This window comes from Cavia porcellus, unplaced genomic scaffold (assembly GCF_034190915.1).
Source record: "Cavia porcellus strain 051 isolate PalLab524CR breed Dunkin Hartley unplaced genomic scaffold, mCavPor4.1 scaffold_5, whole genome shotgun sequence".
In the NCBI taxonomy this organism is placed as follows: domain Eukaryota; kingdom Metazoa; phylum Chordata; class Mammalia; order Rodentia; family Caviidae; genus Cavia; species Cavia porcellus.
In genome coordinates this window covers 16,097,903-16,116,860 of record NW_026947488.1, presented here as the reverse complement: position 1 = coordinate 16,116,860, position 18,958 = coordinate 16,097,903, and the positions used below count along the sequence as shown (strand labels likewise).

The following is an 18,958-nucleotide window of genomic DNA, read 5'->3' as shown; positions in this document are numbered from 1 at the left end:
GTTTGAGTCTTGTTCATGAATTCTCTACCTACCCCTATGTCTTCAAGGTTTTTACCCAATTTGTCTTCCAATAGATTTAGTGTTTCTGTTTTAATATTTAGATCTTTGATCCATTTAGATTTTATTTTAGTATATGGTGACAGGCATGGGTCTAGTTTTAGTTTTCGGCATATGGAGAGCCAGTTTTTCCAACACTATTTATTAAAGAGACTGTCATTCTTCCAGTGAACCTGTTTGGCCCCTTTATCAAAGATAAGGTGGTTGAGTGTGTTTGTAGTTGTGGTTGCATCTTCTAATCTATTCCATTGGTCTTCGGCTCTGTTTTGATTCCAGTACCATGTTGATTTTACTACAGTTGCTTTGTAAGTATAACTTCAAGTCAGGGATTGTGATGCCTCCTGCCTTGCCTTTGCTGCTTAGAACTGTCCTTGCTATTCTAAGTCTCTTCTCACTCCAGATGAATTTTAGGATTGATTTCTCGAGATCTATGAGGTATGTTGATGGTATTTTTATCGGGATTGCATTGAATCTGTATAACAGTTTTGGGAGAATGGCCATTTTCCTATCCATGAGCAAGGGATATCTTTCCATTTTCTGAGACCATTTTCAATTTCATTTTTCAATGTATTATAATTTTCCCTGTATAGGTCTTTCACTTCTTTCCTGAGAGTAATTCCTAAATATTTTATTTTCTTGGTTGCTAGTATGAAGGGTGTGGCTTCTCTTATTTCTCTCTCTGTGATTTTGTTGTTAGTATATAAGAATGCTATTGATTTTTGAGTATTGATTTTGTATCCAGCCACATTGCTGAATTTATTTATTATATCTAGGAGTCTTTCAATGGAGTTTTGGGTGTCTTCTATGTAGAGTATCATATCATCTGCAAATAGTGCATACCTGGAATGAATCCCACTTGGTCATGGTGTATAAACTTCTTGATGACTTGCTGCATCCTATTTGCCAATATTTTATTGAGGATCTTTGCATCTGTGTTCATTAGGGATATTGGTCTGTAGTTCTCTTTTTCAGTTGGGTCGTTGTCATGTTTTGGTACTAGAGTAATATTTGCTTCCAGGAATGACTTAGGAAGGATTGCTTCCCTTTCAATTTCATTGAAGAGTTTGAGGAGTGTCAGCAGTAGGTCCTCTTTGTATTTCTTGTAGAATTCTGCAGTGAATTCATCTGGGCCTGGGCTCTTCTTTGTAGGTAATGACTTAATTACGTTTTCGATTTCATTAATAGAAATTGGGTTATTCAGCAGTTTTACTTCTTCCTGACCTAGCTTTGGTACTTCATATGCTTCTAGAAATCTGTCTGTTTCTTCTGTGTTATCAAACCTTTGAGAGTAGAGGTTTTTGATATAGGTGTTGATGATCTTCTGTATTTCTATTGGGTCTGAAGTGATTTCACCTTTTTCATTCCTTATTGCATGAATTTGAACTTTTTCTTCCCTTTTTTTTTAATAAGGTTGGCTAGGGGATTATCAATTTTATTTATTCTTTCAAACAACCAACTCTTTGATTCATTGATTCTTTGTATTGTTTTCTTAGTCTCTATTGCATTGATTTCTGCTCTGATTTTTCTTATTTCCTCTCTTCTTTTGGCTTTGGGCTTGACTTGCTCTTCTTTTTCTAGATGTTTGAGGTGTAGCATCAAGTTATTTATTTGTATTTGTTCTGTTTTCCTGATGTGGGAACTCAGTGCAATAAATTTTCCTCTGAGGACAGCTTTCATTGCATCCCACAGATTCCGGTAAGTTGTATTTGTGTTTTCATTTGTTTGTAGGCATTTTTTAATTTCTTCTTTAATTTCCTCTGTGACCCACTGATTACTCAAGAGTGTGTTATTCAGTTTCCATGTGTTTGTGGGATTTTTGCAGTATCTTTTATCATTAATTACTAATTTCATAGTGCTATGATCTGATAACATGCAGGGGATGATTTCAACTCTTTTGCATTTCTTTAAATATGTTCTGTGAGTTAATATATGGTCTATTTTAGAGAATGACCCATGTACTGCTGAGAAAAATGTGTATGCTGTTGTTGTTGGGCGGAATACTCTGTATATGTCTATCAATTCCATTTGTTCACAGGTGTGATTCAGTTCTTTTATCTCTTTGCTGATTTTCTGTCCTGTTGGTCTGTCCATTGGTGTCAATGGTGTGTTAAAATCTCCTGTTATAATTGTATTACTGCTAATTTGGTTTTTCATTTCTGATATTACTTGTTTTATATAACTGGGTGCTTTGGAATTTGGTGCATATATATTTAAGATAGTTATCTCTTCCTCTTGAAGTTTTCCCGTAACCAGTGTGTAGTGACTTGCTTTGTCTCTTCTGATCGTTATTGGTTTGAAGTTCACATTGTCTGCAAACAGAATAGCTACCCCCGCTTTTTTTGGGGGGTTCCTGTTGCATGAAGTATTGTTTTCTATCCTTTGACTTTCAGTCTGTGAGTATCCTTTTGGGTTAGATGGGTTTCTTGTAGACAGCATATGGTTGAATTTTGTTTCTTGATCCATTCTGCCAGTCTATTTCTTTTAATTAGTGCATTGAGACCATTTATGTTAATGGTTATAAGTGTTATATATTGGTTTATTAGTGACATGTTATATTTCTGCTGTTGCATCTTTATCTTTCTGTTCTATTTAATTGTCTGCTTTGTTAAGTGGTTTTTTTCTTAAGTGTATCTAGACTGTCTTTCAGTATTCTTTGCAGGATTGGCTTGGTGATCATGAATTTCTTCAGCTGTTCTTTGTTGTGGAAGTATCTTATTTCTCCATCAATTTTGAAGGACAGTTTTGCAGGGTACATCAGTGTAGGTTGGAAATCATTTTCCTTTAGGGTCTGAAATACTTCACTCCATGCTCTTCTTGCCTTTATTGTTTGTGTTGAGAAGTCTGCTGTGATTCTGATAGGTTTTCCTTAATAGGTGATTCTCTTTTCTCTCTGACAGCTTTTAATATTCTATTCTTTTGTTCGATTTCTGGAATGGTGATTATTATATGTCTGGGTGTAGTTTTATTTTGGTTATGGCTATTTGGAGTTCTATATGCCTCATTGATCCTGATATCAGTTTCCAATTTCATGTTTGGGAAGTTTTCAGCAATTACTTCTCTAAACATCCTCTTGACATCCTTTTTATTGTCTCCTTCTTTTTCATTTATCCCTATCAACTGTATGTTGTTTTTCTTTGCATCATCTTGCAGGTGTTGATTTGTTATTTCTTGATTTCTTGTTATTTTTAAAAGATCTTTCCTTTCCTGTTCACTGGCTACAATCTTGTCTTCAAGGTCCAAAATTCTATCTTCGCATTCATTCAGGTGGTTTTTACAACTTTCAATGGAGCTTTTGATTTCCTGTATATATCTTTGCATCTGTTTTATATATTCTGTTTGTTTCTTATATTGTTCATCCAGAGATTCTATCCTTTTGTTTAGTTCCTCCAATTTTTTAGCTGTGTCTTCTTTAGATATGTTCAGAATCTCCTTCATTTCTTTTATTATTTCTTCTTTTACCTGATAGATTATTTCTAGTTTGAATTCCTTCAAAGCTTCCCGGAGCTGCTTTTTTATTTCTGTTACTATTGTTTCAGGTATTTCAGGTATATGGCATGTGTTTTCTTCTATATACATGGCTCCTAGGCTTTCTTGGGATGGGTTGGATGTTTAAGATTGCATTTTGGTCTTTTGTTTTGTCATTTTCCTATATTACTGTGTTTCAAGTGTTGTTCCAGAGTTTCCCCTGGTCGTGTTGTAAATTGACTCTTATGTCCTGGGCTCTTGGGACTCCTCTTGTAGTAGCTCCCTCCTTGGGCAGCGGAGCCCCTGGATTAAAAGAGGCTTGCCAGGCTCCTCTCAGGTAGACCTAAAGCTTCCTCAATTTGCACAGTTTCCCCTTCTGGTGGCAAAGCTCCCCTGAGGGATATAATGGCACCTGGTGTGGTCCAGGCAATCCCAAATCCTGTTAAGCCCAGTATAGTGTGGCTGCAAGCCCATTGGGCCTCCAACCCCCTAGAGCAAGGATCTCATAATCTCCCAGGAATTGGATATTTTGTGATCCGGCCTGCAGATCAACAAGTTCAGAACTCCTGGAGGGGAAACGGGGATTAAATAAAAGACATAGGGGAGACAAAAGAGACAAAGGCAAGTTGATGTAATCCAATCAAGCCTCCGGTTTATTCAGAAAATGATCACACCTTTTATAGGCTAAGGGCGGGAGCTGGGACAGGAAGAGGTTAAACAGATGAATACAACAGGGTCACCGTCACATCCAGATACGTGACGTAAGCAGGAGAGGATTATGGTTAATGTAGGCAGACGCAGTGCCCATAGGAGAGAGAGGCATTGAGGCAGCAATGCGTGTCACTCCGCTCCCTACCATTTTGTAACAATCCAGCTCCTTGGATGGTAAAGCTCCCCAGGCTTATCAAAGGTTCCTTTATGGCATAAGTAGGCCTGAAACCTCCTCAGCAGGACTGCTCCTTCCTCCAGGCAGTGGCAGTAGTGCTGGTGCTCTCCAGATCATAAGAAGGTCACAGGCGAGGTCAGAGCAGGTTTCAGCAGCTCGGCCCAGCTCCCTCCTTCAGGCCAGCAGCTGTGGTGTGCTACTTGGCCAGAGGAGGGGGCTGGTGGACCTGAGTCCCCTCCGCTGGGCTGGGCGCTCACCTCCGGTCTGCAGCGGTGGTAGTATGGGGCCCGGGCGGGAGAGGCAGCAGCAGGACAGGACGCCAGTCACCTCCACTCGGCTGGATGCGCACCTTCTGCTCTGCAGCGGTGGTATTATGGGCCCAGGGCAGGAGAGGCGGCAGCAGGGCTGGCCTCCACTCTGCTGCTAGGTGCTTATTTTAAACAGAACTTGCCCTTTTTTTATTGGACATCTACGTGCTCACTCTGGGTTACAAGGACCTCTGGCCAATGGTAATCATATAGCAGACCTGGCCACTCAACCTCAAGGTCTCCTTTGTACTTTAGCTAATGTTAGTTCCAGTGATTATGATGACAGTGTTACTTCAGCACAAAAGACTTATCAATTCCACAATCTCAATGCTCAAACCCTTCGTCTTATGCAGAAGATCACCAGAGAGCAAGCCAGACAGATAGTAAAAAATTGCCCCTCTTGTGCCAGGCATCTCCTATTTCCACACTTTGGGGTTAATCCTATAGGACTTATCCCCAATGAATTATGGCAAATGGATGTCAACTGCATTCCTGAGTTTGGCAATTTTCAGTATGTTCATGTAACTATAGATACCTTTAGTGGTTTCATTTATGCCTCTCCCCAAACTTGCGCAGGTACCAAACATGTTATTAGCCAGAAGTTAACTACCTCATCAGTTTTGGGATGCCCAGAACAATTAAAGACTGATAATGATCCAGGCTATGCTAGTTCAGCCTTCACTCCTTTCTGTCAGCATCTTAATATTCATCATATAAAAGGCATACCTTATAACCTTCAAGGTCAAGGCTTGGTTGAAAGGGTAAATCTCTCCCTAAAACTCACTGTTGATAAAATAAAAAAGGGGAATGGTACCCCACAAGGGTGACACCTAAAGATATTCTATCTCATGCCTTATTCATCCTTAATTTTTTAGATTTGGATGCTTCTGGACAGTTAGCAACCATGCAATTTTGGTATACTGAAACACAAAAGCAATTTGCTTCTGTACTATGCAGAGACCCCCTGACTAACTCATGGCATGGTCCAGGCCCAGTCCTTATCTGAGGACAAGAGTCAGTATTCATTTACTCTAAAGAGATGAAATCTGCAAGATGGCTGCCAGAACAATTGGTTAAACAAATAGATCAAATAATACAAATGGAGGATAATGTTACAGATGACTCCAGGGATGAAAAATGACCCCTGAGAGAATTTTTTCACAGCTTTTGTTTTTCAGATGATGGAACCAACAGTCTGGATCCTGTTTCTTGGGATTATGATGCATAAGTTGATAGCTTCTGTCAAACAATAGGTGGATCTCATAAAAATGCAACCTATACAGGTCCATTACCACAGGTTTAGAATGACTGATAGAGAAAATTACGCGGAGCCCGCAAAACTGTATTATGATAATGCTTTGTGAAAGCAGGCTACAGCCAACAATAACGAGTTACAGGAATGCCATTCCACTGATTGAGACAAAGACAAAATGTTTTCTCCCTTGTATTCTTCCCTGACATCATGACTGGCTATAGAAGGTTTTTTTTTTAAATAATGGCCACTTGGAAAGATGCAAAAAAGAAAACAGAATGTAGGATATTAAGCATTCATGTATCCATTATTCAAACACAACAGTTGTGGACTTCTGGAGATTACTATATATATAAAGTTTCCTCCTGTATAATTTCATATATATATATATATATATATATGTAAAGAAATGAACAATCAAACTATTTATATAGTTAAATTATATATATAAACAAATAAACAAGCAAACTATGTATATAGTTATAATATATAAACAAATAAGCAAACTATACATATAGTTATTATATATATATATATATATATATATATACAAATAAACAAGCATTATTATTTGTTTGAGAAGGGGTCTTGAGGTGTAGTTCAAGCTGGGCTTAAACTCACTATGAAGTCCAGCCTGATCTCAAACTTGCAAGAATTCTCCTGTCTCCTGAATTCGCCTTTAGAGTAATGGGATTATAGGTTTGCACCACTGGACATTTTTTAAATATCTTGTAATTCCTAAAATCAAATCGCAGGCATCATGAAATTACTGAATGCATGGATACTTCAGTCACGTGTATAAATTTTTTGACATTTTCACCATACAATGGTACATTTCACAAAATTAATGTACTGTCAAGAAAACAAGCTATCGAATGGAGTTTTTGCACTTTCAGCGACTAATCACCATTCACCAGATACATTGTTTGATTTCATTGTTTGCCATGTGGACGGACCTGCATGACCATTCTCCTGGCTAAAAGCAGACTCTGTGCTATCCCTGCAGGCCAGCGGCCTGCCTTCTGCCTGGAGCGTTCCTTCATGGGTCCCTGCAGGATTCTGTTGATCAGATACTACTACAATGCCCACTCTGGACGCTGTGAAGCCTTTGGATATGGTGGCTGCAGAGAAAAGCAGAACAACTTTGAGACCAAGGAAGAGTGCATGAGGGTCTGTGGACAGAGTCCCAAGGTGCTCACTACAACTGCAAGTGCTGGAACACAAGGTGAGGATTAATTCTGTCAATCGATGAACTTGGGAGGTTTTTCAGTCTCTTGAAGTCCTCTTAAGTTTCTTTCATCACTGTGTAATTTTCACTGTCGATGTCTTTTTTCTTCTTGACCAGACTGATTTCTAGGACTATAATTTTTAAAAAAGCTATTGTAAAGGGAATTTGTCACCTAGCTTGTGTACAGAAAAGTTATACTTTTTAATGTTGATGTTGTATTCTTTCCTTCTTCATTGTATTTTGAATGAGTTTTACTGAGTTACCCAGTCTGGCCTCAAAATGCCATTCTTCTCAAAGCCTTATAGCCTCTCCATGGCCAGTTTCATTGGACAGCACACTGGGGCTATAGAAGCACTGGTGGGAAAGGCAGCAGCTCACCCCAGATTGACCAAGACAGAATCCATTTGAAGGAGATCCAGGAAGCTCGCAGTGTTACTGTTTGGGCAGCGCTGTTGCTGAGACTTGGCTCAGGCCCAGATCAGGAGTCCTGAGCAAGTGGGAAGATCACACAACCCTTGGGTGCACAGCGGCTCCTTCCCTGTCTTGCATCTCATCCTTTTCCACCAGTCAGCTTGGATATGATAAGTTCTGCCAGGCCCAGTTTAAACCTCCATTTAATTCAAAGAGATGTGCTGACTCTACCTCTATGTGGCTCTTCTTCTACTCACTGTCACTTGGTCGACTTGAACAGGGAACTTACTGGGCTAGGTCATCTGCTTCTCCTCTCCTCTGTGCTCTGAGGCTTTGGGTTGAAGCAAACCTCTCCCTGTCTCTGGAGCTTTCCTAGGGAGTTAAGGATTTTTAACTTCAGGAATATTTCATGATTTTATTATAATTTTAGTATACCACACATTCAGCAGTAGCTATGTCATTCCTTGGACCCCAACTCTGGAACTCTTTTATTCCTGCTCCTTGCCCTTCCATGGCCTCCAGCCCCTCTCTATCCCATTGTGGTATTCTTGCTGGAATTTGGGAGCAAAATCCAGGGGTCCAGGGATTTCAAGGAGCAGGCTCAGCTCTCTGCTCCCTGAGGCCAGTCAAGTAAAGGTGCACATAGTGAGTTCAAGGCCAGTCTGAACTACATAGTGATGCGCCGTCTTGAAAAAATGCAGAACAAAACAAAGTCAAATGCTTAAGAAATGAAGCTTGGATTAAACTGCCAGATTTAGACTTTGGAATACTTCTGTGAGTTGGTGAACATACCAATGGGCTTAGGAGGGAGCTACACCCCAGAGACATCATGGATCTGGTCATTTGGGATCATCCCATGCATCTGGCTAATTGGATTCTTCCTGTGTTGTGTCCTTTATTATACATACTAACAGTAAGAAAAGTATCCTTTTTCAGTACTGTAGATTAATTCCTGGCCTTCACACTCATCTATATTCCCAGCCTTTTATTGTTGTTTATTTGGGAACCAGGGACCTGGATTCATCTGAGACTCCTGGAAGAGGTCAGAGCAAAGGGTAAAGGCCAGGGGCCACTCATGCCTCACATTTGCACAATAGCTCTGAAGTTGAGGATACATTGACAATTTTTTTTTGTCTTTTTGAGACAGGGTCTCACAGTGCAGTTCATGCTGTCCTTGAGCTCACTTTGTAGCCCAGGCTTGTCTTGAACTCGCAGGTATCCTCCTGCCTAAGCCTCTGAAAGAGAGTTCAGATTAAAGGTATGAGCCACCATGACCAGCTTACCCTGATCATCTTTCAATGTTATCATCCTACAATGGCATAAGTAACAACATTAATAGTGTCTAGAAAGCAACCTATCACCATTTCCATATTTATCTTTCCCTTCTAACTATTCACTGGACCCATAGGTTGCTTCTACTTTCATCACCCTAGTTGACCACAGAATGTCTCATCGCTGTGTCCAGCTGCCTGCTTCCTGCAGGAGTCCTGAAACCCCTGTGACCCTGCACACTAAAGCTCTGCAGTGACACTTAGTTTTCCTCTCTCTGGCCTTGTCATTAAGTACTTTCTAAGTTCTTCCTCCACACTGAGCCACACCCTCAGCCCCTATATTTTCAGTGTTTTCTGATTAAACTAATGAGTGAATTCTGGTTTTTGTAACAGCAAGCCTTAATTGACGCCATTTCAGAGATGGTGGTATGTCGCATTGTTCTGCAAAGTTATGGCACTTTACTTTTTGCACACTCAGGCTGAGACCTACCAGTTTTAGGAAGCAATCTCGTGACAGCAATCCAAAGAGGCAGCTACATCTTGATGGTTAGCCAAAGCTACACAAAACCTGAGTCATCCTTCTCTGTTAAAGCTTATTTATATTTTGTGTATTTTTGTGTGAACTTGGCATCTGAATGTATTATTTAAAGAGAAAAACAAACAAATCAGTAAAAGGATACAAGTAATATAGAATTTCAAGAAAACAATATACAGTAAGAAATCATTAGTTAATAGATTACATAATGTCATCTCAGAAACAGCTGGGTCATGGTGCTCCCAGTCCCAGCTTTCTGAGAAATCTCCACACTGACCTCCACAATGGTTGCACCAGTCTACACTCCCACCAACAGTACAGGAGAGTTCCTTTTTCCCCACAGCCTCTCCAGCATTTGTTGTTGGTGGTTTTCTTGATCTTGGCCATTCTTTCAGGAGTGAGATGAAATCTCAGTGTGGTTTTAATTTGCATGTCTCTAATGGCTAGTGATGCTGAACATTTTTTCATATATTTATTTGCCATTTGTATTTCTTCATCTGAAAATTGTTTATTCATCTCTGATGCCCATTTTTGGATGGGGTCTTTGAATTTTGGGGGTCTGATTTTTTTTTAATTCTTTGTATGTTTTAGACAGAAATCCTTTGTCTGAGGAACAGTTCACTAGGATTTTTTCCCAGTTTGTAGGTTTTCTTTTCACTATGCTAGAGATTTCTTTCGATGTGCAGAAACTTTTTAATAAGACGTGATCCCAGTTATTGATATATATAAACAAATAAACAAGCAAACTATGTATATATATATATATATATATATATATATACATATACAAATAAACAAGCATTATTATTTGTTTGAGAAGGGGTCTTGAGGTGTAGTTCAAGCTGGGCTTAAACTCACCATGAAGTCCAGCCTGATCTCAAACTTGCAAGAATTCTCCTGTCTCCTGAATTCGCCTTTAGAGTAATGGGATTATAGGTTTGCACCACTGGACATTTTTTAAATATCTTGTAATTCCTAAAATCAAATCGCAGGCATCATGCAATTACTGAATGCATGGATACTTCAGTCACATGTATAAATTTTTTGACGTTTTCACCATATAATGGTACACTTCACAAAATTAATGTAATGTCAAGAAAACAAGCTATCGAATGGAGTTTTTGCACTTTCAGCTACTAATCACCGTTCACCAGATACATTGTTTGATTTCATTATTTGCCATGAGGATGTCCCTGCATGACCATTCTCCTGGCTAAAAGCAGACTCTGTGCTATCCCTGCAGGCCAGCGGCCTGACTTCTGCCTGGAGCGTTCCTTCATGGGTCCCTGCAGGATTCTGTTGATCAGATACTACTACAATGCTCACTCCGGACGCTGTGAAGCCTTTGGATATGGTGGCTGCAGAGCAAAGCAGAACAACTTTGTAACCAAGGAAGAGTGTATGAGGGTCTGTGGACAGAGTCCCACGGTGCTCACTACAACTGCAAGTGCTGGAACACAAGGTGAGCATTAATTCTGTCAATCTATGAACTGGGGAGCTTTTACTGTCTTCTGATGTCCTCTTAAATTTCTTTCATCCCTGTGTAATTTTCACTGTCAATGTCTTTTATCTTTTTGACCAGACTGATTTCTAGGACTATAATTTTTTAAAAAGCTATTGTAAAGGGAATTTGTCACCTAGCTTGTGTACAGAAAAGTTATACTTTTTAATGTTGATGTTGTATTCTTTCCTTCTTCATTGTATTTTGAATGAGTTTTACTGAGTTACCCAGTCTGGCCTCAAAATGCCATTCTTCTCGAAGCCTTACAGCTCTCCATGGCCAGTTTCATTGGACAGCACACTGGGGCTATAGAAGCACTGGTGGGAAAGGCAGCAGCTCACCCCAGATTGACCAAGACAGAATCCATTTGAAGGAGATCCAGGAAGCTCGCAGTGTTACTGTTTGGGCAGTGCTGTTGCTGAGACTTGGCTCAGGCCCAGATCAGGAATCCTGAGCAAGTGGGAAGATCACACAACCCTTGGGTGCATAGCGGCTCCTTCCCTGTCTTGCATCTCATCCTTTTCCACCAGTCAGCTTGGATATGATAAGTTCTGCAAGGCCCAGTTTAAACCTCCATTTAATTCAAAGAGATGTGCTGACTCTACCTCTATGTGGCTCTTTTTCTGCTCACTGTCACTTGGTTGGCTTGAACAGGGAACTTGCTGGGCTAGGTCATTTGCTTCTCCTCTCCTCTGTGCTCTGAGGCTTTGGGTTGAAGCAAACCTCTGCCTGTCTCTGGAGCTTTCCTAGGGAGTTAAGGATTTTTAACTTCAGGAATATTTCATGATTTTATTATAATTTTAGTATACCACACATTCAGCAGTAGCTATGTCATTCCTTGGACCCCAACTCTGGAACTCTTTTATTCCTGCTCCTTGCCCTTCCATGGCCTCCAGCCCCTCTCTATCCCATTGTGGTACTGTTGCTGGAATTCGGGAGCAAAATCCAAGGTCCAGGGATTTCAAGGAACAGGCTCAGCTTTCTGCTCCCTGAGGCCAATCAAGTAAAGGAGGGAGCTACACCCCAGAGACATCATGGATCTGGTCATTTGGGACCATCCCATGCATCTGGCTAATTGGATTCTTCCTGTGTTGTGTCCTTTATTATACATACTAACAGTAAGAAAAGTATCCTTTTTCAGTACTGTAGATTAAATCCTGGCCTTCACACTCATCTATATTCCTAGCCTTTTATTGTTGTTTATTTGGGAACCAGGGACCTGGATTCATCTGAGACTCCTGGAAGAGGTCAGAGCAAAGGGTAAAGGCCAGGGGCCACTCATGCCTCATATTTGCACAATAGCTCTGAAGTTGAGAATACGTTGACAAATTTTTTTTTGTCTTTTTGAGACAGGGTCTAGCAGTGCAGTTCATGCTGGCCTTGAGCTCACTTTGTAGCCTAGGCTTGTCTCGAACTTGCAAGTATCCTCCTGCCTAAGCCTCCGAAAGAGAGTTCAGATTAAAGGCATGAGCCACCATGACCAGCTTACCCTGATCATCTTTCAATGTTATCATCCTACAATGGCATAAGTAACAACATTAATAGTGTCTAGAAAGCAACCTATCACCATTTCCATATTTATCTTTCCCTTCTAACTATTCGCTGGACCCATAGGTTGCTTCTACTTTCATCACCTTAGTTGACCACAGAATGTCTCATCGCTGTGTCCAGCTGCCTGCTTCCTGCAGGAGTCCTGAAACCCCTGTGACCCTGCACACTAAAGCTCTGCAGTGACACTTAGTTTTCCTCTCTCTGGCCTTGTCATTAAGTACTTTCTCAGTTCTTCCTCCACACTGAGCCACACCCTCAGCCCACATATTTTCAGTATTTTCTGATTAAACTAATGAGTGAATTCTGGTTTTTGTAACAGCAAGCCTTAATTGACGCCATTTCAGAGATGGTGGTATGTCGCATTGTTCTGCAAAGTTATGGCACTTTACTTTTTGCACACTCAGGCTGAGACCTACCAGTTTTAGGAAGCAATCTCGTGACAGCAATCCAAAGAGGCAGCTACATCTTGATGGTTAGCCAAAGCTACACAAAACCTGAGTCATCGTTCTCTGTTAAAGCTTATTCATATTTTGTGTGTTTTTGTGTGAACTTGGGATCTGAATTTATTATTTAAAGAGAAAAACAAACAAATCAGTAAAAGGATACAAGTAATATAGAATTTCAAGAAAACAATATACAGTAAGAAATCATTAGTTAATAGATTACATAATGTCATCTCAGAAACAGTTGTCCGAATTACAAAATTAAAGCATACACAGAGTGGACATTCATACAGTGAGATTGCAGACAGTTCTGTTCAATGATCCAACAAAATCTCAGTAATATGGTTTTCTATCGTACACACTTAAATATACATGTAGTTTGTCCTTTAGACCACTTTCTTTTCCTCTGTTTTTTACGATAACAATTATACTTTTGGTGTTTTATTACTACCACAGTTGTTATAACTTTTTTTTCTGAAGAGAAACAAAATCCCAAGTGTGAGAAAGCAAAGCAAGAGTCAGTTAGAACAGAAGGGTGCAGATAGTACATGATGCAAAAACAGAATACCAGGTGATCAAAGATGGTTACCAAGATGCCTCTTGCTATACTAAAAAGAGTTGCCTATATCAACAGGTATAATAGAATTGAACAAAACAGTACAGAACAAGACCAATAAAACCTACATTGGAGACCTTACATGACTTAAAAAGAAGATAATAGTCAAACCATAATGAGCATCATAGTAAATCTTATTGCCTTCAAAGTGGTTGCCTATACCCTCAAACTTGATACTATCAAACCAAACAGAATGTAGTAAAAAAGACAAAAAAAGAGAAAAGATTGGGAGAGCAATACTGGGGTTCAAATCATGTGAGTAGGAAAACAAAAAATTACTATAATATATCCCGCTATTTTTTAAATATAGTTTTCCCTTGATTTAAAAAAATGAGAAAAAATAAATTAATTTTTTTAGGAAAAAAAATAGGGAGTTTGAGATGAAAGAGGACATAGTAACAGAACCACGCAGGTCAGAACCCAACAATTTCAGCATCATTGTGTTTTACCACCAGATAACCTGACATAATAGTAGTTACCATAGTGTCTCTTTCCTTAAATTATTTGAGTATAACTTCATATACTATAGCATAAAACATATCAAGACAGTGTGAAGCCATTCAAGAAAATGAAAGAATTACAGGGTACTTAGAACCAGCAAACAGAAAACAAACAACGGTTTCTGTATTATCTCTTTGCCTATAAAAACTTTCGCTTACACTTTCACATATAGTAAACTATAATAAGATACAACATGTTAAAACCAATGAAAACAGACGAACAACAGCTTGATGGGACTTCAAAACAGGATGATACTAAATCTGCACTAGCTTTATGATGTCTTGTTTTCTTCAAAATAGCTATTCGTACTATCACAGACAATAAAATCGAACAAACCAGACTAAAACAACTCCAATTAATGAGTGAAAACATCATATGGCTTCAAACCAATATGATTCAAAATCATGATTACCACATACTTTTATGTATTCTTATCATTTCTTACACTAGGGAAACTATTCGGTATTTATACATGTGAGTTTGATTTATTTCACTTATGAATATGGTCTCAACCTACATCCATTTATTTATAAATATCTCAGTGTGATCATTCTTTATAGATTGTATAAAAATATCACAACTTTTTTATCCATTCCTCAGTTGACGGACCCTTAGACTGTTTCCAAGATCTGACTATTACAAATTGTATTGCTATAACAATGGGTGCACATTTGTCACTCAGGTATGATGTTTTCAGTTCTTCTGAGAATATGGAAGTGGAGTAGCTGGATCTAATGGGACTTCCAATCCCAGGTATTTGAGGAACATCCAGACTAACTTCCACAGTGGTTGCACCAATCAATACTCCCACCAACAGTACAGGGGCATTCCTTTTTCCCCACAGTCTCTCTAGTTTTTGTTGTTGGTAGTTTTCTTGATCCTGGCCATTCTTTCAGGAGTGAGATGGAATTTCAGTGTGGTTTTAGTTTGCATTTCTCTAATGACTAATAATCATGAACATTTTTTGATGTATCTATTTGCCATTTGTATTTCCTTATCTGAGAAGTGTGTATTTATCTCAGATGCCCATTTTTGGATTGGGTCTTTGAATTTCAGGGGTGTGATTTTTTTCTAATTCTTAATATGTTTTACACAGAAGTCCTTTGTCTGAGGGACAGTTCACTAAGATGTTTTTCCAAGTTTGTGGGTTTTCTTTTCACTATGCTGGAGATTTCTTTGGACATGCAGAAACATTTTAATAAGACGTGATCCCAGTTATTGATTCTGTAAAGTATTTCCCGTGCGGTTTGAGTCCTGTTCATGAATTCTCTACACACTATGCCGTCTTCAAGGTTTTTACCCAGTTTGTCTTCCAGTAAATTTAATGTTTCTGTTTTGTAATTCAGGTGTTTGATCCATTTAGACTTCAATTTAGTACATAGGCATGGGTCTAGTTTTAGTTTTCAGCATATAGAGAGCCAGCTTTTCCAAAACCATTCATTAAGGAGACTTCCATTTTTCCAGTGAACATGTTTGGCCCCTTTACCAAAGATAAGGTGGTTGAGTGTGTTTGTAGTTGTGGTTGCATCTTCTAATCTAGTCCACTGATCTGTGGCTCTGTTTTTATTTCACTACCATGTTGATTTTATTACAGTAGATTTCTGGTATTACTTCAAGTCAGGGATTGATGCCTCCTGCCTGGGGTTTGCTGCTTAGAATTGCCTTTGCTCTTCAGGTCTCTTCTGGTTCCAGATGAATTTTAGCAGTGATTTCTCTATATCTATGAGGTATGTTGATGGTATTTTCATTGGGATTGCATAGAATCTGTTATAACAGTTTTGGGAGAATGGCCATGTTCACATTATTTATTCTGCCTACTCATGAACAACGGATGTCTTTCCATTTTCTGAGATCCTCTTCCATTTCTTTTTCAATCATAATTTTCCCAGTATAGAATTTTTACTTCTTTCATGAGATTAATTCCTATGTATTTCATTTTTTTTTTGTCTTTTTCATTTTTATTGGTACCGGGGATCGAACTCACAACCGCCTGCTTGCAAGGCAGGTGCTTATGCCGTTGAGCTAAATCCCCAGCCCGTATTTCATTTTTTTTAGATGCTAGGGAGAACAGTGTGGCTTCTCTTATTTCTCTCTCAGAGAGTTTGTTGTTAGTATATAGGAATATTACTGATTTTTGAGTATTGACTTTGTATCCAGCTACATTGCTGAATTTAATTCTTGCATCTATGGAGTTTGGGCAGTCTTCTATATAGAGTATCATGTCCTTTGCAAATAATGATAATTTAACTTCCACTTTTCCTATCATTACTTGTTTTATTTCTCTTTCTTGTCTAATTGCTCTGGCTAGTATTTTCAGTACTACATTTAATAGGATGGTGATAAGGGTCTTGTTAATTGTCTTGTGCCTGATTTTAAGGTAAAGGACTTCAGGTTTCAGCCATTTAATATGATTCTGGCTTTGATTTGACATAGATGGCCCATATCATATTGAGGTAAAGACCATCTATTCCAATTTACTGTAAGGTTCTTATCATGAATGAGTGTTAGACCTTATCAAAAGCTTTTTATGCATCTATAGAAATGATCATGTGATTCTTACGTTTGGCTTTATTGATACGGTGGATTACATTTATTGATTTATGTATGTTGAAATATCCCTACATTCCTATGTGGTATCTCACTTGTTCGTGGTATATAAACTTCTTGATGATTTGCTGCATCCTGTTTCCCAATATTTTATTGAGGATTTTTGCATCTATGTTCATTAGGGGGATTGGCCTGTAGATATCTTTTTCAGTTGGGTCTTTCTCAGGTTTTGGTACTAGAGTAATATTTGCTTCCAGGAATGACTTAGGAAGAATTGGTTCCCTTTTGATTTCATTGAAGAGTTTGAGGAGTGTCGGTATTAAGTCTTCTTTTATTTCTTGTAGAATTTCCACAGTGATTCTGTCTGGGATGAGCTCCTTTTTGTAGGTAAGAATTAATTACAGTTTCCATTTCATTAATAGAAATCAAATTATTCAGCAGTTTTGCATATTCTTGACCCAGCTTTGGTACTTCATGTTTCTAGGCATCTGTCCATTTCCTCTGTGTTATCGAGCCTATGAAAGTAGAGGTTTTTGAAATAAGTATTGATGATCTTATGTATTTCCACAGAGTCTCTAGTGACTTCACCTTTTTCATTCTTTATTGCATGAATTTGAGCTTTTTCTTTCCTTTTTAAAATAAGGTTGGGAGCTTATTAATTTTATTTACTCTTTTAACGAACCAACTCTTTGATTCATTGATTCTTTGGATTGCTTTCTTAGTCTTTATTGCATTAATTTCTGGTCTGATTTCTATAATTTCCTCCCTCCTTTTGGATTTGGGCTTGACTTGCTCTTCTTTTTCTAGATGTTTCAGGTTTAGCAGCAGGTTGTTTCTTTCTGTTTCTTCTGTTTTCCTGACGTGGGAACTCAGTGCAATAAATTTTCCTGTGAGTACCACTTTCATTGCATCCCACAGATTCCAGCAAGCTGTATTTGTATTTTCATTTTCTTGTAAGTATTGTTTGATTTTTTTCTTTAATTTCCCCTATGACCCACTGATTGCTCAATAGTTTATTATCCAATTTCCATGTGTTTGTGTGGTTTTTTCAGTTTCTTTTATGATTAATTTCTAGTTTCATGGCACTCTGATCTGATAACATGGGTGGGATAATTTCAGGTCTTTTTCTTTTACTTAATTATGTTCTGTGGGCTAGTATATGATCTGATTTAGAGACTGTCCCATGTACTGCTGAGAAGAATGTATACTATGATACTGTTGGCAGGAACACTGTATACGTCCATCATGTCCCATTTGATTCATTTCTGTTATTTCTTTTTTGATCTTCTGTCTGGTTTATCTGTCTCTCGATGTCAATGGTGTGTTAGTGTCTCCTGTTATAACTATGTTATTGCTAATTTGATTTTTCACTTCTGATAATACTTGCTTTATATATCTGGGTGCTCTGGAATTTGGGGCATTTTTGTTTAAGATTGTTATCTCTTCCTATTGAATTTTCCCCCTAACAAGTATTTAGTGATCTTCTTTATCCCTTTGGCTCATTCTTACTTTGAAGTTCGCATTTATCTGCAAACAGAATAGCTATCCCCACTTTGTTTGGGGGGTTCCAGTTGCATGAAGAGTTTTTTTCCATACTTTGACTTTCTGTTGATGAGTTTCATTTTGGGTTAGATGGGTTGCTTGTAATCAGCATTTGATGGCATATTGTTTCTTGATCCATTCTGACAGTCTACTCCTTTTAATTGGTAAATCAAGACCATTTAAAATAATGGCTATAACTGTTATATATTTGTTTATTGTTCACATTTTATCTTTCTGCTGTTGCATTTTCCTCCTTCCATTCTGTTCAATTTTCTGCCTTGCTTAGTGTTTTTTCCTCTGTGTATCTAGACTGTCTTTCAGTATTCTTTATGATTGGTTTGGTGATCATGAAGTTCTTCAGCTGTTCTTTGTCTTGGAAGTATCTTATTTGTCCATCTATTTGGAAGGACAGTTTTGCAGGGCACATCAGTAGGTTGGAAGTTATTTTGTTTAGGATCTGAAATAATTCATTCCATGTTCTTCTTGACTTCATTGTTTGTGTTAAGAAGTCTGCCCTGTTTCTGATAGGATTTCTTTATAGGTGATCTGTCTTTTCTCTAACAGCTTTTAATATTACAATTTTATTTTGAATTTCTGGGATGGTGATTATTATATGTCTGGGTGTAGTTTTATTTTGTTTACAGCTATTTGGAGTTCAGTATGGTTCAATAATCCACATGTCAGTTTCCATTCTCATGTTTGGGAAATTTTCAGCTATTACTTCTGCATATAGTCTCTTGATATCATTTCTGTTGTCCCCTTGTTTTTCAATTATCAGTACCAATCTTAGTTTGTTTGTTTGTTTGTTTGTTTTTTTGCATCATCTTGCAACTGTTGAATTGTT

General features: G+C 38.3%; 1 protein-coding gene across 1 annotated transcript in view; it reads left to right on the top strand.

Annotated features, from left to right (window-relative positions):
* The window catches only part of LOC100725189 (papilin-like), a 133,720-nt gene that overhangs the window by 39,881 nt on the left and 74,881 nt on the right, over positions 1-18,958 (top strand). The window contains exons 6-7 of the mRNA XM_023564182.2: positions 6,975-7,193; positions 10,657-10,875. Coding sequence (XP_023419950.2) covers positions 6,975-7,193; positions 10,657-10,875 — 438 coding nt within the window. The remainder of the gene's footprint in view (positions 1-6,974; positions 7,194-10,656; positions 10,876-18,958) is intronic.